Source organism: Tachysurus vachellii, chromosome 3 (assembly GCF_030014155.1).
Source record: "Tachysurus vachellii isolate PV-2020 chromosome 3, HZAU_Pvac_v1, whole genome shotgun sequence".
NCBI classification, from domain to species: Eukaryota; Metazoa; Chordata; class Actinopteri; order Siluriformes; family Bagridae; genus Tachysurus; species Tachysurus vachellii.
Window position 1 is genome coordinate 31103516 of NC_083462.1, and position 25816 is coordinate 31129331.

Sequence of the window (25816 nt, forward strand, 5' to 3'; positions counted from 1 at the left end):
GCAACTGTTGTCCTGCGTCGCCTATTTCTCTGTAATATTTCTAATATTTCCAGCGCACTCCTATCAGAGGATTATCTATATATCTGCCAGTGGGGAACTAGCCAGGACCCGCTACATACACGTAATTTCTGTGTAAAATTTTTATCCTTCATTTAGTATTTTTGTTCTTTTCATTTTATTCTTAATTGTTAAAAAGAAATGAGCTTATGCATGTAACTCATTTACATAAAAAACGCCTAATTAATCAAGTTGAACTAACAAAATATAATGTTGATGTGTAATAATTGAATGAATTGTTTCTGCACAGTTAACATTCTACCAAATCAATATACACCATACAGACAATTGTGCAAAAACATTATTTTGACAGAAAGCTTTAATAAAATTTGCCCTTATTAATCTTTTAATATATTATATCTGTTCTGTTTATTCTATTCTTAATTGTTACATTTCCTGGAGAAATATTTTAATGAATGTTTTATTTCTGTTTGCTGTTTTGTTAAGTTATATTAAACTATAGGCACAATTTTTCATCACCCTTTTTATGTAAATTTACATAAAAAGGGTGATGAAAAATTGTGCCTATAGTTTAAGTAAATCCAACACATCATTTTTCTACACTTGAATTGGTTTTAAATAAAACTAACAACAAAGTATTTGTAAAATGTACACAATGTTGTAAGTTTAAGCAACAAATATTTTTTTTCTTTTTACTCATTTACATTAAAAATTAATCAAGATGAACTAACATAATATATAATATTGATTTGTATTTATTGAAAGAAATTACCTAACATTCTATCAAATCAATATACACCATACAGACAATTGTGCGACAACATTGTTTATTGTGGACAGAAAACTTCAATATAATATGCCCTTATTAAACTTATAAAACAAAATTATCACAGACAAGTGCAGACTAACGTTGTTGCATTTTCTGGTGTTTAACAGAAATAATCAACACAAAGAAACTTAATTTTTATTCTGCTCTCACAAGATCTCAGGAAAAGCAGTTATCATAGATAATAGAAAGTAGATCAAATATGACCACTTATGGTGGAACAAAAATACTAATTAAATGGCCAGTAATTAATGTTGGCTATCCTGTGTTAGTTGCAGAGTATGAATAAGACTGCACAGGTCCTGACTGGACGCAGGACTTGTAACGTGTGCATCTAATGTGTACAACTTTTCCAGACACACGAACTCCCTTTAAGCTTCTGCTCAGTTCAAGGAAAGCAGACACAAGATTTCAGGCGACCAGAAACGTTTGTATCTCTCCGTTCTAATCGTGCACTCATAGATCTCCATCATGGTGTTACATTTCGGCGGTTATGCATTCCCTCAGAAATCAACAGGTGGCCTGATCATAACTCGGTTATCCGAAGCCGACAAATCTCCAAAGCTGCGTCATGCAAACGGACGCAGAACGTGAACCTGAACGCGTGACTTCCCTTCTGGCTTTACGCACTCCGTTACTCCGCCGGGTCCGAACCACTGAAATATAATATTCGGACACTGTGTGTCAGATTTTTCCTCCTTGACGAAACGAAGGTTTAGTCCTGGTGGGGTGTAAAAAACGAATCAATAAATGTGAATGAATCGCTGTCCGTAATCAGGTGCGATTTCGTTCAAGTCGATCCGGGCAGTCGGTCCTCCAAAAGTTCTCCCGGACGTCATGTTAATTCAACACAATCAAAGATTTTATGTTAAAATACTCAACAGATGTTGTTTCATCCCAATTACAAGCAAGATAAACAGCATATATGGTTAATATTTGCCCTTTACCTTTATTACATCACATTTTTTAATTAAAGTGCTACTCGTTTTTTTGTTGTTTTTTAATAAAATGTAATAAAAAAAAAAAAGAAAATCAAATTTAATCAAGTTATGAGTGGAAAAAAAATCAACAAATTTACAAGGAAGCAAAGATTTTCAAAGCTATTGATGTTTATGAATATGGGTCCCACAGACCCGAACAACATACAAGGGTTAAAGAAAGGAGTTAATATGGAATTTTACTTAGTTATTTACATTCTGAAAAAACTTGTTGAATTCACATGTGTACACTGGTTCCATGTGACTGAATTGAGTAACACAGTTAGTTCTATCCAACATGATTTGTGTGTTTAAAATGCCATAATAAAATCAAACAAAAAACTGACACCTGAGCTGAGAACCAAACCCAGCATCAGCTATAACATCCTCATGACATTTCACAATGTAACTGATTTAATAATACTATGTGAATTGATCACGTTTATACTACATCCTAAAATCTAGACATTATAAACTTGTTTTAATAATGAAATCTTCTTTGGTTGAGGTATGAAATATTTTTAGTTATTGTTTTATTCACCCCTTATTCTGTTTTAGTGAGATGTATCTTTGAAGAAAATTTTAAATCTATTTTAATTTTGGAATAATTTCCATATAATAAATTTCTTATTCAGCAAGTTAAACGTTGAAACTAAAAAAAATGTCATTTTTGTTTGGTGTATTTCACTGAATAAATAAAATAAAACAAAGCATTTATGGGGAAAATATTCAAAAGCAGTAAACTGCAGTACATGTATTGCCAAAGCATTTACAGGTTATTAGGAATAATTAACAGCAGAGAGATGTGATATAGTTGATTATATTATTTTATAAGCATATCCTGAGGTTTTTTATTATTCTAATCCCAAAACCATATTTGTCAGCACTTCTTCCGACACGTCCTGGTTTGCAACGCTCACTTGATTGTGTGTGTGTGTGTGTGTCTAAGGGTCTCTCTCTCTCTCTCTCTCTCTCTCTCTCTCTCTCTCTCTCTCTCTCTCTCTTTCACACACACACACAGACACAGACACACACACACACACACACACACACACACACACACACACACACACCACACACATCTTTCTTTATTCTATTCTTTCTTGGAGAGGTTTAAAAACCCAAACATGCAGTGGGTCTATCAGACCCACCAACACTGGCTGAGTAACAAAAATACGAACACCATACAAGGGTTAAACATTAAATGTGTTTTCAGGTGTCAACAAACCTGTCCCAAAGAAGTTCATCGCTGGGAAGCGCAAAACCTATACGGCATGGGGACCTTAGTGAAGCCGAGCTGACTGTCCACACTGGGCTCTTCTCCAAGTGGAGAGCTGAATGTAAATTTCTGCAGGAGGCATGTGAAGATAAGGAACAGTTCCACACGAGCTAGGTACTCACCAGGACACATCCTCTTACCTACAAAACACGGGCATTAAAAGATCACGACTTTTTAAATTTCAACACCATGGCTCCGTAAATGAGTTAATGAGTTTTTGACAATGTATTATGTAGAATTACATAGTTTTCAGTGTACCTGCAGAGAACGGAATAAATGCATCTCTCCTTCGGAAATGACCCTCTGAGTCTAGAAAATGCTCTGGGTTGAAGGTGTCTGGTGTTTCCCACTCATTTTTATCATTCAGCACAGAAGAGATGTTGGTAATCATTACAGTTCCCTATAAATACAAGAGAAATCTTTAAAAATAATTATAAATCAAATAAAGCGGATTATTGGTTGAAGAAGAAATAATCAGTAAAGCATCAAATAAAGTATATTTTGGTTTAATCAACTTTTCTTTAAGTAGTGTAAGTGTTTACTGAAGATGAATGAATGACTCTTTTTTTGGTTTGACTATCAAAATGCATTCTTCCTTACCTTTGGTACCAAATATCCCCCCAGTGTAGTGTCTTTTGTGGCCACTCTGGCCATATTCAGTGGGACAATATCCCCTTTCCTCTGTACTTCATGAAGGACAGCATTGGTGTAGTGCATGTTGGCTTTGTCGGCCATAGCGGGGAAGCGAGTCTGTCCAATCACACTTTCAATCTCCTCCTGGACTTTCTCTAAGTGGAGGGAAAGTGAATATTATGGTAATTTTTTCTCACTTTTTCGACCTCCTCAGTCTTACAACATCAGTGTCTGATCTCACTAATTCTCTTGTAGCTGAATGATCACTAATCCCCACAGTCACACTTCAACATCTAGTGAAAAGATGTTGGAGCTTAAAGCAGAAAATAGTGGAGATTATAATAACAGTAAACACATGGGGAATAAATCTGAACTGGGATGATCAACAAGCACAAGTCTGTAGTTTCCACAAACGTTTGACCACATAGTGTAATGACATTTTGTGCATTTTAGCAGTCAGAAACACATACCCTGTATCAGTGGATATTTTATCATGTAAAGCAGAGCCCAGCGGAGGGTGTTAGTTGTCGTCTCTGTTCCTCCCTCAAACAGGTCCACTATGCACCATTCCAAGTTCTCAGTGTTAAACTGGGCCCCCTTGTCATGTCTCCTCTGGAAGTAAGAATAAAAGGAAAAAAAAAAATGCAAATTAAAATGCACATGTGGACACCTGACGGTGTTAAAGTTCATCCCAAAGGTGTTCAGTGGGGTTGAGTCAGAGTCAGCGCTCTGTGCAGGACACTCGAGTTCTTCCACTCCAAACTTATCACATCATGTCTTTATGGAGCTTTTGCACACTTTGTGTCTGGGGCATCGTCATGTTGAAACACGTTTGGGCATTTTAGTTCCACTGAAGGGAAACTGTAACGCTACCGCATGCAAAGACAAAAATCACATATGGCTGTCCACATATATTTGACCATAAAGTGTATGTTTATGTGCTTCTTTAGCCTATTTTTAATAAAGACATACAAAAATAAACCGTATCTCATCCTTAGCACGTTTCACTTAAGCATTCTGATTACATTCTCAATTTCTTTTAAGTAGGAGTGGATGTAATCTTTAGGCTCATTGAGGTCCTGGTCCTGTTTGTGTTCCTCAATCTTCTCTCCCAGAAAGGCTGCCAGCCTGTGATAGTTTGCTATTATAGTCTGATGAGGTCCTGGTAAGATTTTCATTATGCTTGGATATGCATCATACATCTGAAAAAAGAAAAGCACAGAGTGATTTATACTGTATATACACAAAATCTCCTCAAATTGAGCTGCTTAATGCTAATAAATGTTAGAGGTTGTACAGCATATTTAAACTTGAGCTGTTGCACTTTATTTTTGGTCATTAGAGAGCAGAGCTGAACCCTGTACCTCATTCCACACAGAACCAGTGAGATACACGGACTCTGCACTCATGCGGAGAAGTTTCTGAAACTGAAGGTCATCATACTCGTAGCGTTGCCCAAATACCAGGCTGCCAATCACATTGGCTACTGCATTATTGATTTTGATGAGAGGATCGAATGGACAGCCTGTCGATGAGAAACATTGTTTTGAATGTGACCCTGGAGAACATCAACAAAAGCTATGCTATCTGAATATCTCATATGGACATACAGTACTTTGTATGTAAGACAAGAATCCTGAGTAATAATTATTATAATGAGTACACTACTGACACTATTATGCCTTTGTCACTACTGTCTTCATTACAATTATTATGTCGTCCATCTCCATCAATGTGTTGAGGTGGGCTGACAAATTGTGCACCAGATACTGTCTGTAATTGTATACAAAATGACATACATGGTAGGTGTTTGTGAGTGTATATGTAAAATGAGTTCTGACTTATGGGATGAATATAATAATTTTCAATATATTTTAATGTAATAATCACAAACCACAAACTCTTTCTAGTACAATTAATTACTAATCTTCAGATGACTGTGCAAAGTTTTTAAAACATTTTTATAGGTAAGATTAGCCAATATTAGAACACATATTTGAAGGCCCGTCTAACTTTGTCACCAACTCTGCTTTGTCTGTCTTTGACCAGTTTGAGCTGGTGCCTTTATCTCTTTTGGAAAAAGTTATTGATCATAAGAAACCCTCCACGTGTCTCACGGATGTAGTCCCTCCTCGTTTTTTTTAAACTGATTTTTTAAACTATTGGACCTATAATCCTTGAAATTATAAATAGTAGTCTGACCTCGGCTGTCATTCCACTGGACTTTAAACATACATTCATCAACCATTAACCAAAAAACCTAATATGGACAAATCGGTTTTCTCCAATTATCAACCGATTTTTAAACTTTCTTTTCTTTCTAAGATATTGGAGAAAGCTGTGTGTGTACAGCTGCAATCTTTTTCTATTTACATTTACTGAGGTATTTCAGTCTGGATTTAAAGCATTTCATAGCACTGAAACTGCACTCTTAAAGGTTATTAATGATAATTTCTGATTACAGATTCTGGATATTTTTCTATTATTATGCTAATCTTATGAGATTTTTCTATTCTTATGCTTTTTGTTCTCATTGGTGACCCTGTCTTGTGGAGTCCCTCAGAGGTCTATTCTTGGCCCGATGTTGTTCTCCATATACATGCTTTTATTGGGGTCAATTCTAAGGAAGTATGGCATTTCATTTTACTTTTATGCAGATGACATGCAACTTTATATGCCATTGAAGCAAAACGATACCAGCTCTTCAAATTTATTGCTGTATTGCCTAAAAGGTATAAAGGTGTGGATGGCCTTGATTTTTTTATTTTTTTATTTTAATGAGTAAAAATGAAATTGTGATATACAGCCCAAATATTTCACAAATATTTGCCCCTTAAAATGGAATTAGGATCATTACGCCCTTATATTAAATGGTCATATGAAATTATGAACAGTGATTTTAAATTTGACAAACAGGTCAATTCTGTGGTTAAAGCCAGTTTTTATCAGCTAAGGCAATGGAATTAATTAAATTAATGTCTTCCCTGGGTCTCTGAAAAACAGCAGTCTACAAAATCAAACAGAAGTTCATGCACATGGTTTGGATGCAAATTCAGGTTTATTAGAAAAGAAAATCAAAGCAGGCAATCCAAAGCAAAGAGGGAAGAGCATGTAGCTTGAGACTAAATATACTCAATCTATACACAATAAGACAACAGCAGGATATCAATCAGACCAAAAAGCTTGGACAAATCTCTGACAGCCATGACAACAACTGATAGCAAGTCTTCTCTATGACAGGAGAATGTTAAATGCATTTGTGTGATTAGAAACATGTGGGTATGGTTAGTTATTAGTGAATTGTCTTGGGAAATGGTGCTTGTTGTTGATTAATATGAGTTGTGACATGGATTTGATAAGGATCAAGGTTGAGTTTGGTTTGCACGTGAGGCTGCTAATGATATAACAACACCCAACAGTTCATATCCAACTCTTTCTATATTTAAGACCTCATTTATTCATTCATTTATAACTCAGTGGTTAAGCTTTTGGACTACTGTTGGTTGTATAAATGAGATAAACATAACTTGCTTCGAAAAAAGAATGTTTGTCAATGGTTTCATTTTCAGTAACTTCTTTATCCTGATCAGTGTTACAGAGCTTTAATGAAAGTACTCACCCTGTTCCTGTTTGAATGATCCACACAGGAAGTAGCATTCCTGTTGGATAATTTGCTGTAGAGTCTCTCTGCTCTCTCCAAACTTCTTGAAGAAACTAACAGAAAACTGCTGGTGCTTTCTCCATGAGTAGCCATTTGTAAATGAAAGTCCTTTTCCCCCCGGGTTCGATGATACAGAAGAATAAATCAAGTTATATTAATCAGAAAGAAAAAAAAATTTGTAAACATGTATATAAAACCTTTTGTTTTCCTTTCATTTGACGTTATTTAATAATCTAAACAAGAACAACACAGCACACACTGTACAGACTGAAGTGCTGTTCAGATTGACTCACCTCTGCCTTTGTAAATATCATCAAATAACGGTGAAACACAACGAGCAAAGCTTTCTGAGACAAGAGCTTCTTTCACCAGCTTATATCCGGAAACATACACGATTTTGGTAAGACCTCTCCTGAGACTGAAAATATTCCCATACTTTTCTGCTAACTGGTAAAAAAGATGCAGGAGGAAATGATTTGTTGATGTTTTTTCATCGTTACTCAGCATTTTGTCAATGTGCATTTTAGGAGTGTTATCTCGAGTTTATATTTAACCACAGAATTAACCTTTCAAACAAACACTATCGTGTCTTAGTATACAAATTATCACTTGAAGTCATTATTAGACTAGAGCAAAACTCTCACCTTATTCATAGTCATATAATCACTTCCTGTAAAGACATTTCCCAGGAAAGGCAAAGGCACTGGACCTGGAGGAACGTTAGGTGAATTTTTCTTCAGAAAAAAATGAATGAAGAGCAAGAAAAATGCAGTGAAAATCAGCCAATCTTTAAAAGTGAACAGCTCGAATAAAGAATAAAAAAATCATAGCTATCTTGGTCCAAGGATTCGATTATTTGGAGTAACCTAGAGCACTGTGTATTTGAATAATTCTGCAATGTACCTCAGCCTCAAGTGCTTACATTTGTGCACACGGTTCAGAGTTCCGCACAGTTCATGGCTACGCAATCATGCTCTTGTGGTCTCTAAGTAAAACAGAGGCCCCAGTGATATATTTACATTCTGCTCCAGGGGAAGAAAATTCCAGGCCTGTTTTCCCACTGAACACCACATGCCTCTTTATGGATGGTTTTGAAGCCACAATAATTAAAATTTCATAATTTCATTTTTTTTTTATTGATTCACCATACACAGGACATCAGATTAAAAAAGTGTTCACATTGACTGGCATCATCTGACTGTATTTATGAAGGATTTTGAAATTCAAAGTACATCATACTGAAAAAATGCTTGTTGAATTGACTTCATTCCAATACGCACATCAGTTCCATGTGAATTAAGAAACAAGTAGTTTTTTTTTTCATCCAACATGATCAGTTAAACACTGAGCTCACACCTGAACTGAGAATCACATTCACATCAGATACATATGTGTCTGAGATCTTAACGTGAGCTTAGCGTGAGGTCACACACATGCGGTAAGGTTTGGGTGAGTATGTGAAGCCCATCTGGCCCTCCAAACACAGCTCATCGCCAGGACAAGGGGAGATCGTAAAGCACTGCAACAGAGAGGTGAAGAAGAGAAAGAGCTCCATACGAGCCAGCTGCTCCCCCACACACACTCTTCTACCTACGAGACACATAAATGAGAAGTTAATGTTAACTTTTATTACTTTTTTATCCATTTATCAGACATCTATAGAGCATATTGGCTTTACCTGCTGAAAAGGGCAGGAAAGCATCCTTCTTCAGGAACTGCCCCTGATCGTCCAGAAAGTGCCCTGGGTTAAACTTGTCTGGTGTTTCCCACTCATTTTTGTCATTAAGCACAGATGACAGGTTTGTAGTCACAGTTGTACCCTAACAAGTGAAAAAAAATGATATCTGGTACACTGTATTTCATTTATTTATTTTCTGTACGATTTTTCATACACGGCGTCATATGGAAACTGAAGCCTATCACAGGGACTCTGGGCACAAGGTGGTGGACACCCTGGACAGACAAAATCACACACACGTTCAATCACACACTGCCAGCAATTTAGTGATGCCGTTCAGCCTACAGTACATGTCTTTGAACTGGGGGATTAAAAAGGATCACCTGAAGGAAACCCCAGAAACATGAGAAGAACATGCAAACCAAACACACACAATTTGTTTTTTTAGTGATTAGGATCAAACCTTTGGTATAAAGAATCCACCCAGTACAGTGTCTTTACAGGCCCTCTTTACCAAACCCAGAGGCACAATGTTGCCCATCCTTTGGATCTCATGAACAACAGCTTCAGTGTAGGGCATGTAAGGTTTGTCGGCCATGCTGGCTTGGCGTGACTGTCCAATTACTTTGTCGATCTCTGCCTGCACCTTTTCTGGAAAGATAAGACACTTTAAAAAGTAGTTGTGCAGCAAAATAAATGTATAAAGACTGTATATAGTTTTCAGACTCAGAAGTCTCATGTTGTTTATGAATTAATATATGTATGAACTCACTCTGTATCTCAGGATACTTCATCATGAAGAGAAGACCCCAGCGAAGTGTAGTGGCTGTAGATTCTGTCCCTGCTTCAAACAAGTCCAGCATTGCCATCAATAATGTGTCAATGTTAAATCCAGCTTGCGGATCACTCTTTCTCTATAATTTAGAAAGAATACTTTTGAAAATTGTTCATCCTCAACATTTTTTTGCAGTTCAGACCCACAGAATGTTCCAGAAAACGATCTTAAACAAACCTTCTCCACTTCTAGAAGGTAGCTGTCAATGTAATCACGTGGATTTGATGGATCCCAATCCTCCTTGTGTTTCTTTAGTTCTACTTGTAAGAACTCAATTATCTTTGCATAGTTTGAAAACATCTTCTGATGAGGGCCAGGAAGGTAATTGAAGAGGCGAGGGAAAACATTATACAGCTACCAAACACCACAGAGGACACAAAAATAAGACAGTAGTAAATCTTTTTGTGAAGATATCACACAACAAAGCATCATATAATAATTGATTTGCTGTAAAAGCTAAACCTCTGCCTACTGACCTGAGTTTTGGGCAAACCTGCTAAAAAGACAGCTTCAGTATCCAAACGCAAGATATTCAGGAAATTCTCATCATGGTACTCAAAGCGGTGGCCAAAAACTAGTGCAGAGATGATGTTTGAGACTGCGTTGTTCAGATAAAACTGAGGATCAAAAGGACCTAAACAGGTACAAAAACATCCCATTGATAACTTGCCTGTGTATATCTATTCAAAACTTGATCTGTTTCAAACGTCATATATGATCCGTAATGAACTGTCCTGAACTGAGCCACTGTATATTTCTAAGTTAATACAAAAATCGGCTTTATCTAGGAAACCTGTTCAAGAATCTTACCCCTTACCTTGTTCTGCTTTGAAAGCATCACACAAAAAGATGCTCTCCTGCTGGATACTTAGCTCCAGAGTCTTCTTCGCTTCACCGAAGTGGCGTAGATGTGTGATAACAAACTTCCTCTGGTTCTTCCACAGGTATCCATTACTCAAACCTATACCTTCAGAACACAGAGCGTAGCACAAGTCTTAGTCTCTCCAGCTACATTATATTTATATATTATTAATTTACTTTATAAATTACTTTATGGGGGCACGGTGGCTTTGTGGTTAGCACGTTCGCCTCACACCTCCAGGGTCGGGGTTCGATTCCCGCCTCCACCTTGTGTGTGTGGAGTTTGCATGTTCTCCCCGTGCCTTGGGGGTTTCCTCCGGGTACTCCGGTTTCCTCCCCTGGTCCAAAGACATGCATGGTAGGTTGATTGGCATCTCTGGAAAATTGTCCCTAGCGTGTGATTGCGTGAGTGAATGAGAGTGTGTGTGTGAACTGTGATGGGTTGGCACTCCGTCCAGGGTGTATCCTGCCTTGATGCCCGATGACGCCTGAGATAGGCACAGGCTCCCCGTGACCCGAGGTAGTTCGGATAAGCGGTAGAAGATGAATGAATGAATTACTTTATATTTCATATACCAACAAACTTGGTAATGCCTGAATGCAGTTTATTTACTTTATTTTTAGTGATTAAGTTGATGAAGGGTCACAATGTACACTAAAACATGTTAAACACCAGTGTGGATTTGTTTGGTCATTTGTATTGGGTTATACTGGTTCAGTCTCAGGCACACTGTACAGAAACTGTACAGTGTCATTGTTTCACAAAGTAAAACATATAATTGTTTCTTCTCTATTTTCTTTTTTTTTTGACTAATTTGTTTAACAATTACAGAAGGAGTGTGAATGGCAGTAGCAAATTTATGGAGACCTGAAAGATAGACATTCATGTCATTTGAGCCTAAGAAAAAATAAAAAATTAAAAAAAATAAAGTGTTGCGATTTACTGTGAAAATGTAGAAACTCTGTAAAAAGACTTTTACTTGAGTCTCAATTTTCAGTGTTTCTGTCACAGGAAATCTTCAGATCAGACAATTTTACACTTAGTTTTACAAATAGTTTTTAGGCAACATGACAAGCCGCATTTCATGAGAGAAAAACAGACTCTGGTGTATTAATAATCATGTATTGCTGCTATATAACATAAATAAAACCCGGCGCTGATATCATGTGCGGTTTCTTTATGTTTAGCATTAGCTGTGAAGATCATTTAAAAACACTGCCATGTGTTATTGGAAAGTAAAGTTTGGAAGAGAAGCTGAATTATATTTAATGCTTAAAAAGATATAAACTGTTCTATACTGTTTAAATACATAATTGTTATTTATTGTACCCTTTTCTCCACTACATTATAAACTATATAACTATATAATAATTCTTTGTTCTGTATATATTTATGTTGTGTAGATCTGTATAAGTATTTACCTGTTAGCCCTTTTATCTGTATTAAACCATATTTAACTGCTATTATTTTGTGCAAAACAATTACCCATATTGGAAAAATGTAATAGTAAAAAATAAATAGGTAGTATAGTATTTATTGTAGTTTAGCATAGTGCTTGTTTTCTTTAACCTAAACATTTTTAACCTGTACAAAATTTATAGTGTACAAACAAAACAAATGATTCATTCAAAAAATGTTATTTTACTGACAATTTAGCATCAAAGACAATTATTTGTAATAACACTTTAAAAAAACAAAGTATTTATTAATACACAACAAAAGCACAAAAGTACAGTACATGCCCCAACCCCAAATATTATTATTATTATTTTACTTGCCTCTTCCCTTATATATGTTGTCAAACAGAGGGACAACAGGGCGGTCTGCAAAGCTGTCCAGATGAGTAATGAGAGCCTCCTTCACCATTTTATGTCCAGAGATAAACACAGTTTTCTCACTGCCCCAGCGCAGGCTGAACACATCTCCATACTTCTCTGCAAGCTTAGTTTAAATACATGCAAGTAACACAGAAGAGAGTGAAAGGTGGAGATACAGTGAAAATATACAAATTAAAAAATATACAGTGATGCTGTTCCTAATTTTCTAATACAATAAAATTTATAATAAAATTTAATTGAAAAAAAAAATAAAATTACGATAAAAAATTGTGTAAAAGAGTGAGAAAGAGAGAGATACATAGATAATTATATTTATATCAAAAATGGAGAAAAACAAACAAAATGTCAAATGTGAATGGTGTTATACTGTATAACCTACCTTGTTTATCGATTTGTAGTCAAGCCGAGTGAAAATGTTTCCCACAAAAGGTAGGGGCCACGGACCTGGTGGATAGTTGGATGGATTTTTATTCCTGAAGATATCAAGAAGTAGAAGGAAAACAAAAAATCCTATAAGGCAGCTCTTAAAATCAAGGTATTCCACTAAGTAGTGTAAAAACATTGCTGTGGTTTGTGAGGTTCCTGGTGATATATCTGTTTCTGTGCGTGAGGGTTTGAGGGTAATTTATCTGCTTGAGCTCTCGACCCACAGCTGCACTGGGGCAGAGTGAAGCGATTATGTAAGGCATCATAATTCTACGAAAAACACACACACACACATATTTTTAATGCTGCTAGACATTTTACACTAAAAGAACATACAGTACTTCATTGTGCACACACACCTCAACCACCACACAGACACACACACTCACATACACACATTAACATTGGCCACTTTCTTAGGAATACCATACAGACCTGGTGAATGGGCCACTGATGTACAGTAACCTCACGATTATGTTTATGGAACCCGCATGAGACGACATGTGCCTTGTGATATGGCCCATTATCATAAAAACATGTAAATTGTGGCAATAAATGGATGCACATAGTGTACAATTAAATAAAAATATAATTTTGTGGGCCTCATCAGATTCTATAAACAAATAAATAATCTCAGGTTACAAAACAAAAATAAAACCAACAACAGTTTTTAATGTGTGGTCATTTTACCCCAATAAGAAACCCGGTGAGCAAAAATCTGTACACCCCATAAATTATGTATAATTCCCTACATTCCCCATAACATGTAGAAACACGTTTCAGCTGCATTTCAGTAAGAATTAAGAGCATTTGTTCATCCCCCCTCTTTTCCTGACATCTGGTATGAGGTTTAGCTACAATATTCAGCAGTGGCAGATTGTATAATAATTCAGGCCGGAAATTTTACTCCATTCCAGACCACCTTCTCAAAAAAATAAAAAATAAAATAAGGGTATCTGGGGAGATTTTTTAAAATGTAAAAGCTGCAAATTAAAAGGTGAAATGAAAGAAAAAAGATTATTAAATTATAAACCTCACATTTAAACATTGGTCTTTCATGGGTATATATATATATATATATATATATATATATATATATATATATATATATATATATATATATATATGGGTTTCTCTGGTAAAGATTGTACACAAAGCAACGCGACACACACCTGATTCTTTAAAATCATATATCCCCATCTATACTGTGTGCTAGTTTGTCATTTTCTAAGACGTTGCAGCATGCTTCTTAAAACTTCTTATATATTCTTTTTTATGGTATGGTTAATAATTAGTGAATGGTCTTGGGAAATGGTGCTTGTTATTGATTAATATGAGTTGTGACAGGATTAGATAAGGATCAAGGTTGAGTTTGGTTTGCATGTGAGGCTATTAATGATATAGCAAACAATTCAGATCCAACTCTTTCTATATTTAAGACCTTATTCATTCATTTATAACTCAGTGGTTACATTTACATTTACAGCATTTGGCAGACGGAAGTCTCTATCATTGGATACATTAACTCTGGGTCACTAGGTTACATACATAAGATACCATGAGTCTAAAACATTGTTCAATTTTTTCATTTTTATTTTTATTTTTAATAAACATATATCCAACAAACAAGGAAGGATGTGCTAGTTGAAGTGTTTCATGAATAAGTAGGTCTTCAACCGTCGTTTGAAAATAGCCAGTGACTCAACTCCCCTAGGGGAAGTTCGTTCCACCACCTTGGTGCCAGAACAGAAAAGAGTCTTGTTGTATACATGCCTCTTACCCTGAGAGATGGTGGAACCAGTGGAGCAGTGCTGGTAGATCTGAGGGTGCGGGGTGGAGTGTGAGGAGTGATGAGGGCTTTGAGGTAAGAGGGAGCTGGTCCGTTTTTGGCTTTGTAGGCCAGCATCAGTGTTTTGAATCTGATGCGTGCAGCTACTGGAAGCCAGTGGAGGGATCCAGTAGGACTGCTAGGATTGAGCTTTAACTGCTGACCAGTCATCCATGATGATATTTCTGCCAGACATGCTGAGATCCGATCATCAGAAGCTGTGGTATCTGAGGGTGGGAAAGAGAAGATAAGATGTGTATCATCAGCGTAGTAATGGTAAGAGAACCCATGTGAGGAAATAACTTCACCAAGAGAGTGAGTATACAGGGAGAAAAGAGGAGGACCAAGTACTGAGCCCTGTGGGACACCAGTGGAGAGTCTGCGTGGAGCAGATGTCATTCCCCTTCATGTTACCGGATATGAGCGTCCTTCCAGGTAGGAAGCAAACCATTCCCAAGCTGATCCGCAAATCCCGAGACACCTGAGGGTGGACAAGAGAGTTTTGTGGTTGACCATATCAAACGCTGCCGAAAGGTCAAGGAGGATAAGGACGGATGACAGTTTGGCTGATCTAGCAACATGTAGTTTCTCTGAGACATCCAAAAGGGCTATCTCTGTGGAATGAGCTGCTTTAAAGCCAGACGGGTTGGGATCTTGGAGGTTGTTCTGTGAGAGATAGACAGACAGTTGATTATAGACAATCCGTTCAAGAATTTTTGAAAGAAAAACTTTTACTGATTTCTGATGCATCCAAAGCATATGGATCCAGATGCAAAACATCTGAAAGCCAAGGAGCAGAAGAAGAGGTTTTCTTGGGTTTAGTGGACAGAGGGCAGAGAAAGTCCATGGTTGAGGAAAGAGAGTGGAGGAAAGTATCTGTGGTAAAGTCCAAGGGTAGTGAGGAAAAGGACTTAGGATCAGGAAGCGAAAAAAGAATGCCAGAAGCTACAAAAGAAGGGGAGACAGAGTGGAGGTTGCGGCGGGTAAGAGCAAGGGGGTAAGAGGTAGTTTTAGGTAGGATAGGGAGAGAGAAGGATAACAGGTGTAGATCAGAGATGTGTAGTGGGGTAGCAGTCATGTCTGTAGCTGGGGTGAATACCAGGGTGAATACCAGGGTGAATACCAGGTCCAGGGTGAATACCAGGTCCAGGATATTGCCTCCTTTGTGTGTGGGGATGAAGCTGTTATGTGTCAGGGCAAATGAATCCAGGAGAGTCAGGAGGGAAGAAGATTGAAGCTTGTCAGAGGGGAGGTTGAAATCACCAAGCAATGTCAGAGGGGAGCTATCAAATGAAATGGCATGGAATTCAAAAGAGGAGATGTTTAAGCTGTTGGACTAATGTTGGTTGTATAAATGAGATAAACATAACTTGTTTCAAAAAAAGAATGTTTGCCAATGGTTTCATTTTCAGTAACGTCTTTATCCTGATCAGTGTTACAGAGCTTTAATGAAAGCACTCACCCTGTTCCTGTCTGAATGATCCACAGAGGAAGTAGCATTCCTGTTGGATTATTTGCTGTAGAGTCTCTCTGCTCTCTCCAAACTTCTTGAAGAAACTAACAGAAAACTGTTGGTACTTTCTCCATGAGTAGCCATTTGTAAATGAGAGTCCTTTTCCCCCCGGGTTCCATGATACAGAAGAATAAATCAAGTTATATTAATCAGAAAGAAAAAAAAAAGGTAAACATGTATATCAAACCTCAAGGTGCAGGCAGAGCCTTATTTTTCTTTTCATTTGACGTTATTTAATGATCTAAACAAGAACAACACAGCACACACTGTACAGACTGAAGTGCTGTTCACATTGACTCACCTCTGCCTTTGTAAATATCATCAAATAACGGTGAAACACAACGAGCAAATCTTTCTGAGACAAGAGCTTCTTTCACCAGCTTATATCCGGAAACATACACGATTTTGGTAAGACCTCTCCTGAGACTGAAAATATTCCCATACTTTTCTGCTAACTGGTAAAAAAGTAGCGGGACTCAGCATTTTGTCAATGTGCATTTTAGGAGTGTTATCTCGAGTTTATATTTAACCACAGAATTAACCTTTCAAACAAACACTATCGTGTCTTAGTATACAAATTATCACTTGAAGTCATTATTAGACTAGAGCAAAACTCTCACCTTATTCATAGTCATATAATCACTTCATGTAAAGACATTTCCCAGGAAAGGCAAAGGCACTGGACCTGGAGGAACGTTAGGTGAATTTTTCTTCAGAAAAATATCAATGAAGAGCAAGAAAAATGCAGTGAAAATCAGCCAATCTTTAAAAGTGAATAGCTATCTTGGTCCAAGGATTCCATTATTTGGAGTAACCTAGAGCACTGTGTATTTGAATAGCTCTCTAATGTACCTACTCACCTAGTTCTCTAATGTACCTTTACATTCTGCTCCAGGGGAAGAAAATTCCAGGCCTGTTTTCCTACTGAACACCACATGCCTCTTTATGGATGGTTTTGAAAAGCCAAAATAATTTCAATTTCATAATTAAAATTTTTTATTGATTCACCAAACACAGGACATCAGATTAAAAAAGTGTTCACATTGACTGGCATCATCTGACTTTATTTATGAAGGATTTTGCAATTCAAAGTACATCACACTGAAAAAAAGCTTGTTGAATTGAATTCAATACAATACGCACAACAGTTCCATGTAATTGAATTCAGTAACAATTAGTTTTTGTTCATCCAACATGATTTGTATTTTAGTATTTATCAGTCAAACACTGAGCTCACACCTGAACTGAGAGTCAATCAAACCCACATCAGATATATATGTGTCTGAGATCTTAACGTGAGCTTAGCGTGAAGTGACACACATGCGGTAAGGTTTGGGTGAGTATGTGAAGCCCATCTGGCCCTCCAAACACAGCTCATCTCCAGGACAAGGGGAGATCGTAAAGCACTGCAACAGAGAGGTGAAGAAGAGAAAGAGCTCCATACGAGCCAGCTGCTCCCCCACACACACTCTTCTACCTACATGACACATAAATGAGAAGTTAATGTTAAGTTTTATTACTTTTATTTATCCATTTATCAGACATCTATAGAGCATATTGGCTTTACCTGCTGAAAAGGGCAGGAAAGCATCCTTCTTCAGGAACTGCCCCTGATCGTCCAGAAAGTGCCCTGGGTTAAACTTGTCTGGTGTTTCCCACTCATTTTTGTCATTAAGCACAGATGACAGGTTTGTAGTCACAGTTGTACCCTAACAAGTGAAAAAAAAATGATATCTGGTACACTGTATTTCATTTATTTATTTTCTGTACGTTTTTTCATACACGGCATCATATGGAAACTGAAGCCTATCACAGGGACTCTGGGAACAAGGTGGTGGACACCCTGGACAGACAAAATCACACACACGTTCAATCACACACTGCCAGCAATTTAGTGATGCCGTTCAGCCTACAGTACATGTCTTTGAACTGGGGTAATAAAAAGGATCACCTGAAGGAAACCCCAGAAACATGAGAAGAACATGCAAACTCCAAACACACACAATCAAACACCCAACCACTAAGCCACTATGCCCTCTTAGATTGTATTTGTCTATACAAAACTATTCATTTTTTAGTGATTAGGATCAAACCTTTGGTATAAAGAATCCACCCAGTACAGTGTCTTTACAGGCCCTCTTTGGAAAACCCAGAGGCACAATGTTGCCCATCCTTTGGATCTCATGAACAACAGCTTCAGTGTAGGGCATGTAAGGTTTGTCGGCCATGCTGGCTTGGCGTGACTGTCCAATTACTTTGTCGATCTCTGCCTGCACCTTTTCTGGAAAGATAAGACACTTTAAAAAGTAGTTGTGCAGCAAAATAAATGTATAAAGACTGTATATAGTTTTCAGACTCAGAAGTCTTATGTTGTTTATGAATTAATATATGTATGAACTCACTCTGTATCTCAGGATACTTCATCATGAAGAGAAGACCCCAGCGAAGTGTAGTGGCTGAAGATTCTGTCCCTGCTTCAAACAAGTCCAGCATTGCAACCAATAAAGTATCGATGTTAAATCCAGCTTGAGGATCACTCTTTCTCTATAATTTAGAAAGAATACTTTTGAAAATTGTTCATCCTCAACATTTTTTTGCAGTTCAGACCCACAGAATGTTCCAGGAAACGATCTTAAACAAACCTTCTCCACTTCTAGAAGGTAGCTGTCAATGTAATCACGTGGATTTGATGGATCCCAATCCTCCTTGTGTTTCTTTAGTTCTACTTGTAAGAACTCAATTATTTTTGCATAGTTTGAAAACATCTTCTGATGAGGGCCAGGAAGGTAATTGAAGAGGCGAGGGAAAACATTATACAGCTACCAAACACCACAGAGGACACAAAAATAAGACAGTAGTAAATCTTTTTGTGAAGATATCACACAACAAAGCATCATATAATAATTGATTTGCTGTAAAAGCTATACCTCTGCCTACTGACCTGAGTTTTGGGCAAACCTGCTAAAAAGACAGCTTCAGTATCCAAACGCAAGATATTCAGGAAATTCTCATCATGGTATTCAAAGCGGTGGCCAAAAACTAGTGCAGAGATGATGTTTGAGACTGCGTTGTTCAGATAAAACTGAGGATCAAAAGGACCTAAACAGGTACAAAAACATCCCATTGATAACTTGCCTGTGTATATCTATTCAAAACTTGATCTGTTTCAAACATCATATATGATTCGTAATGAACTGTCCTGAACTGAGCTACTGTATATTTCTAAGTTAATACAAAAATCTGCATTATCTACGAAACCTGTTCAAGAATCTTACCCCTTACCTTGTTCTGCTTTGAAAGCATCACACAAAAAGATGCTCTCCTGCTGGATACTTAGCTCCAGAGTCTTCTTCCCTTCACCAAAGTTACGTAGATGTGTGATAACAAACTTCCTCTGGTTCTTCCACAAATATCCGTTACTCAGAGCTATACCTTCAGAGCACAGAGCGTGGCACAAGTCAGTCTCTCCAGCTACATTATATTTATATATATTATTAATTTACTTTATTAATTACTATATCACAGTGGTCCCCAACGCCCGAGCCGCGGACCGGTACCAGTCCGTAGACCAAATGGTACCGGGCCGCCCAAGGAACATTAAATTATTTCCATTTTATTTACTGTGGTGTATTTCTCTCGGGTTTGTGCGACTTTCCATGGACGAGAGGTTAACCGGAACCTGAGAGACGTCACCTAAAGCCACACCAATACCACGCATGCGCAAAATATCGTGATATCGGGTCAGGTTTAGGTGACGTCTGGAGCTGAGCGGATGCAAGCGGCAGTGGCGTTGTAGCTTTGGTGGAGAGAAGGTGTGTATCGCTCTTCTCTCTGTTCACCGGTACTTTCTCATGTTTAACAGTACTTGGTGTACATGTATATTGTGTTTGCTCAAATTTAAGGAGGATAGGAGGACGGATGACAGTTTGGCTGATCTAGCAACAGGCAGTTTCTCAGAGACATCCAAAAGGGCTGTCTCTGTGGAATGAGCTGCTTTAAAGCTAGACTGGTTGGGATCTTGAGGTTGTTCTGTGAGAGATAGACAGACAGTTGATTATAGACAATGTGTTCAAGAATTTTTGAAAGAAACAAGAGAAGTGATACCGTCTGTAGTTACTGATTTCTGATGGATCCAGAGCAGGTTTCTTTATGTGGGAATAACCCTTGCTCTCTTGAAAGTAGTTGGTACCTGGCCAGATGCTATGGATCTATTAATGATAGTGGTAATGAAGGGCAGAAGGTCTTTGCGAGATGGTCTGGAGCATAGTGGAAGGGAGTGGATCCAATGGGCAGGTGGTAGGATTGCAGGACTGGAGGAGTTGTAAAATCTCTTCTGCTGCTACAGTTGAGAAAAGTGACAGCAAAGGAGTAGGGATCCAGAATCAAGACTGTGTGATGCGAGTGAGGTCAGGGCAAAAGTGAAGGTCCTGCAGATTTCCTCAATCTTCTCATGGTAGAAAGAAGCAAAGTCTTCTGCAGTCAGGGAGGATGAACCAGGTTGAGCCAGGGGGTTGAGTAGAGAAGAGATGATGTTGTGGAGCTTCCGAGGGTCTTGTGCCGAAGCTTCAAGCTTTTCCTTGTAGAAGGAAGTCTTGGCAGAAGTCATGTCTGAGGAGAACTTGGCCAGGAGTGTACAGTAAGATTCAAGATCTGCATCAAGTTGTGATTTCTTCCACTTTCTCTCGGATGATCTTAGCTCTCTTAGATTGTTGCGCAACACATCTGAAAGCCAAGGAGAAGAACAAGAGTTTTTCTTGGGTTTAGTGGACAGAGGGCAGAGTCCATGGTTGAGGAAAGAGAGGAGAGGAAAGTATCTGTCGCTGAGTCCAAGGGTAGTGAGGAAAAGGACTAGGATTAGGAAGAGAAGAAAGAGTGCCAGAAGCTACAGAAGAAGGGGAGACAGAGTGGATGGTAGGATAGGGAGAGTGATGGTGAAGGATACCAGGTGATAATCGGAGATGTGTATTGGGGTAGCAGTCATGTCTGTAGCTGGGGAAGAACAGGTGAATACCACGTCCAGGACATTGCCTCCTTTGTGTGTGGGGATGTAGCTGTTGAGTGTCAGGGCGAATGAGACCAGGAGACTCAGAAGGGAAGAAGATTGAAGCTTGTCGGAGGGGAGGTTAAAATCACCAAGCACTGTCAAAGGGGTGCTGTCGGAAGGAAAAGCACCAAGCAGTGTGTCCATTTCTTCCAGGAGGTCTCCTAAGGGACCAGGAGGGCGGTAGACAACAATGATAACAAGGTTGATTGGAGATGTGTTTCTGTCACAGGAAATCTTCAGATCAGACTATTTTACACTTAGTTTTACAAATAGTTTTAAGGTAACATGACAAGCCACATTTCATGAGGGAAAAAGAGACTCTGGTGTGTTAATAATTATGTATTGCTGCTATATAACATAAATAAAACCTGGAGCTAATATCAAGTGCGGTTTGTTAATATTTAGCATTATCTGTGAAGACCATTTTAGTGTCCTAAAAACACTGCCATGTGTTACTGGAAATTAAAGTTTGGAAAAGAAGCTGAATTATATTTAATGCTTAAAAAAGATATAAACTGTTCTATACTGTTTAAATACATAATTGTTATTGATTGTACCCTTTTCTCCACTACATTATAATAACTTATTTTGTTCTGTATATATTTATGTTGTGTATGATTTGTAGATCTGTTTAATGGGTGGAGAAAGGTGTCAGGAGTTTTGTGTGATAGGAAAATATCAGCGAGAATCAAGGGGAAGGCGTACAGGACAGTGGTGAGACCGGCCATGCTGTATGGTTTAGAGACAGTGTCACTGAAGAAGAGACAGGAGTCAGAGCTAGAGGTAGCCGAACTGAAGATGTTGAGGTTCTTTTTGGGAGTGACAAGATTGGACAGGATTAGGAACGAGTACATCAGGGGGACAGCTCATGTTGGACGTTTGGGGGACAAAGTTAGGGAGGCCAGATTAAGATGGTTAAGATGTTCAGAGGAGGGAGAGTGAGTATATTGGTAGGAGAATGTTGGACGGCCAAAGAGGAAGGCCAAAGAGGAGGTATATGGATGTAATTAACGAGGATATGAAGCTAGTGGGTGCAAGTGTTGAGGATGCAGAAGATAGAGATAGGTGGAGAGAGATGATTCGCTGTGGCGACCCCTGAAGGGAAAAGCCGAAAGAAGAAGAAGATGTAGATCTGTATAAGTATTTACCTGTTAGCCTTTTTATCTGTATTAAATCATATTTAACTGATATTATTTTGTGCAAAACAATTACCCATATTGGAAAAATGTAATAGTAAAAAATAAATAGGTAGTATAGTATTTATTGTAGTTTAGTATAGTGCTTGTTTTCTTTAATCTAGACATTTTTGACCTGTACAAAATTTATAGTGTACAGACAAAACAAATGATTGATTAAAAAAATATTATTTTCCTGACAATTTAGCATCAAAGACAATTATTTGTAATAACACTTTAAAAAAAATTAACTATTCATTAATACACAACAAGGGGGGCATGGTGGCTTAGTGGTTAGCACTTTCGTCTCACACCTCCAGGGTTGGGGGTTCGATTCCCGCCTCCGCCTTGTGTGTGTGGAGTTTGCATGTTCTCCCCGTGCCTCGGGGGTTTCCTCCGGGTACTCCAGTTTCCTCCCCCGGTCCAAAGACATGCATGGTAGGTTGATTAACATCTCTGGAAAAATTGTCCGTAGTGCGTGAGTGAATGAGTGTGTGTGTGTGCCCTGTGATGGGTTGGCACTCTGTCCAGGGTGTATCCTGCCTTGATGCCCGATGACGTCCTGAGATAGGCACAGGCTCCCCGTGACCCGAGGTAGTTCGGATAAGCGGTAGAAAATGAGTGAGTGAGTAATACACATTATTATTATTTTACTTGCCTATTCCCTTATATATGTTGTCAAACAGAGGGACAACAGGGCGGTCTGCAAAGCTGTCCAGATGAGTAATGAGAGCTTCCTTCACCATTTTATGTCCAGAGATAAACACAGTTTTCTCACTGCCCCAGCGCAGGCTGAACACATCTCCATACTTCTCTGCAAGCTTAGTTTAAATACATGCAAGTAACACAGAAAAAAGTAAAAGGTGGAGATACAGTGAAAATATACATAGCAAAAAATATACAATGATGCTGTTCCTAATTTTCTAATACATTATAAAATTACAATAAAAAATTGTGTAAAAGAGTGAGAAAGAGAGAGATACATAGATAATTATATTTATATCAAAAATGGAAAAAACTAACAAAATATCAATGGTGTTATATAACCTACCTTGTTTATCGATTTGTAGTCAAGCCCAGTGAAAATGTTTCCCACAAAAGGTAGGGGCCACGGACCTGGTGGATAGTTGGATGGATTTTTATTCCTGAAGATATCAAGAAGTAGAAGGAAAACAAAAAATCCTATAAGGCAGCTCTTAAAATCGAGGTATTCCAATAAGTAGTGTAAAAACATTGCTGTGGTTTGTGAGGTTCCTGGTGATATATCTGTTCCTGTGCGTGAGGGTTTGTGTAATTTGTCTGTTTGAGCTCTCGACCCACAGCTGCACTGGGGTAGAGTGAAGCTATTATGTAAGGCACCATGAATTCCACGAAACACACACACACACACACAGACACACACACACACACACACACACTTTTTATACTGCTAGGCTTTTTACACTGAAACGCAGAGAAGCGTCTCCGGAGTATTAGTCGCTTCCGGACTACAGTTCCCATATCTCCACACCGGGACTAATCACGCCGCCAGCTGTCGCCTATTTTCACACGCTATAAAAGGCAAACTTGAACTTGACCCCATTGCAAAGTCTCGATCTGCCATTGCGATCAGTCTGAGCGTTTTTTTGTTTATCTCTAGTTCCGGTTTTGTGATTCTGTTTCTGTGTTTTGGTTTTTCGATTGTTTGCTGCTTGTCCTGACCTTCTGCCTGTTTTTCCTGACTACGATTTCTGCCTGCTCTGCATTGTTGTGTTTGCCCACCCTGACCTTGCCTGTTTGTTTATGAGATTGTTAATAAAGCTGCAAATGGATCATAAGCCTTACAACGCCTCATTACAGGAGACTTCGCCACCAAGCGATCCAGCAGCACCTTCCAGCTCGCGATGCAGCTTTCCGCCCAAGCCCAGCAGCTCGCTGGCCACCATCAGCAGCTGACACGGCTCACCTCGCTCACCGGAGAGAATTTGCGAGGGGTCGCCGGGGCGCTGAACCCTCCGCCACCGGCGGTGTCTCCTCCAGCCACTTCATATGCCGCTTACGCAGTCACCAGCCCTCGACTCGCCTTCCCGGACAAGTTTAACGGAGACCCCGGGAGGTGCAGGGGCTTTTTGATGCAGTGCTCACTTTTTGAAGCGCAGCAACCCGCTCTCTACCCAACCGAAGCCAGCCATATCGCCTTTGTCTGCACACTCCTCACCGGTAAGGCACTGGAATGGGCCACCGCGGTATGGAGAGAGGACGGTACCGTGTTTCCCACCTTTGAGCACTTCCTCTCTCAGTTTTGTGGCGTCTTCGACCACTCCGCTACAGGAGAGAGCACGAAGGAGTGCTTACTGGCCATATCCGAGGGAGATTACCCTCGCCGCGGAGGCAGGATGGGAGGAGAGGCCCCTGAAGCTGCTATACCACAAAGGCTTGAACCCAGACCTGCAAGCCGAGCTCGCCTGTCGGGACAAGGGGAGGAGCCTGTCCGAGTTCATGGAACTCTCCATACAGATTGACAAACTGATGCGAACCCGTCGAACCTCCGTACGCGCCTTCCGACCTGAGAACACCAAACCCATGCAGCTTGACTTCATACATCACACGCCAGAAGAGCGAGCATAGCGCATCCGTCACCGGCTCTGCCTGCACTGCGGAGAATCCGGACACATGCTGTCTGCCTGCCCCACCAGACCACCCAACAAGCGGAACACTCCGGTGAGTCAGAACCTCTTCACTCCCCGATCACTGAACTGCGACCAGATTACAACTCGAGGTGTGAGGGGAAAAGATTGCAGCAGAAAAAACTGGCAGCTCTTATCGATTCAGGTGCAGCGGGGAACTTCATGTTGGGGGAATTCCCCCAAGTCAATGATGTGCCAGTAACCCAATGTGTTTCCCCTTTGGCAGTGGAGGCGATAGACGGTCGGCCGCTCGGAGAAGGACGCATCAAGCTTGTCACTCGGGACCTCAGACTACAGGTGGGGGCCCGTCATCACAAACTCATCTGCTTTCACGTCATCCACTCTCCTCATCACGCACTCATCCTGGGACTGCCGTGGCTCAAGTTCCACAGCCAATTCATCTCCTGGTCTAAACTGCGAATTTCGAGCTGGGGCAGGATGTGCGCCCAACACCTCCGGCCCGCAAAGGGGTCACTCCAACTCAACACCACGACCACCGCGCCTCCCGCCACCGACGTGCCCGGCCTCCCGACGGAATGCCGGGACCTCGCCGGGGG

The 25816-nt window shown here is 39.2% G+C and overlaps 2 protein-coding genes and 1 pseudogene across 3 annotated transcripts; all 3 read right to left on the reverse strand.

Annotated features, from left to right (window-relative positions):
• Nucleotides 1-872: 872 nt before the first annotated feature.
• Nucleotides 873-13280, reverse strand: LOC132842440 (uncharacterized; annotated as a pseudogene).
• Nucleotides 8560-23942, reverse strand: LOC132843440 (cytochrome P450 2J2-like). 2 transcript variants are annotated; one of them, XR_009648113.1, is made up of 10 exons: nt 23645-23942; nt 23252-23414; nt 19657-19806; nt 19316-19473; nt 19017-19193; nt 18777-18918; nt 18468-18655; nt 17942-18083; nt 17614-17851; nt 8560-8750 (listed from the first exon to the last, which is right to left on the reverse strand). XR_009648113.1 is itself a non-coding variant. In XM_060866750.1 (9 exons), the coding sequence occupies exons 1-9, from the start codon at nt 23825-23827 to the stop codon at nt 17676-17678; spliced, it is 1479 nt and encodes a 492-aa protein (XP_060722733.1). In that variant the 5' UTR covers nt 23828-23942; the 3' UTR covers nt 17418-17675. The 2 variants fall into 2 exon arrangements, 1 of the variants encoding a protein (XP_060722733.1); XM_060866750.1 differs by lacking the exon at nt 8560-8750 and having other exon boundaries at nt 17418-17851.
• Nucleotides 15556-17129, reverse strand: LOC132843441 (cytochrome P450 2K6-like). Its single transcript, XM_060866751.1, has 4 exons — nt 16995-17129; nt 16676-16829; nt 16324-16473; nt 15556-16144 (listed from the first exon to the last, which is right to left on the reverse strand). The coding sequence occupies exons 1-4, from the start codon at nt 17007-17009 to the stop codon at nt 16134-16136; spliced, it is 330 nt and encodes a 109-aa protein (XP_060722734.1). The 5' UTR covers nt 17010-17129; the 3' UTR covers nt 15556-16133.
• Nucleotides 23943-25816: the final 1874 nt, after the last annotated feature.

Excerpts from the sequence above, each read along its gene's own strand:
- LOC132843441 (XM_060866751.1), bottom strand. Across the intron at positions 16,474-16,675 it reads TGATATTTACAAAGGCAGAG|GACTCTCATTTACAAATGGC; the intron begins GTGAGTCAATGT and ends CGGGGGGAAAAG.
- LOC132843440 (XM_060866750.1), bottom strand. The coding sequence starts at position 23,827 with ATGTTTTTACACTACTTATTGGAATACCTCGATTTTAAGAGCTGCCTT. Across the intron at positions 19,474-19,656 it reads TGCTTTCAAAGCAGAACAAG|GTCCTTTTGATCCTCAGTTT; the intron begins GTAAGGGGTAAG and ends GTACCTGTTTAG. Across the intron at positions 18,656-18,776 it reads GAAGTATCCTGAGATACAGA|AAAAGGTGCAGGCAGAGATC; the intron begins GTGAGTTCATAC and ends TTATCTTTCCAG.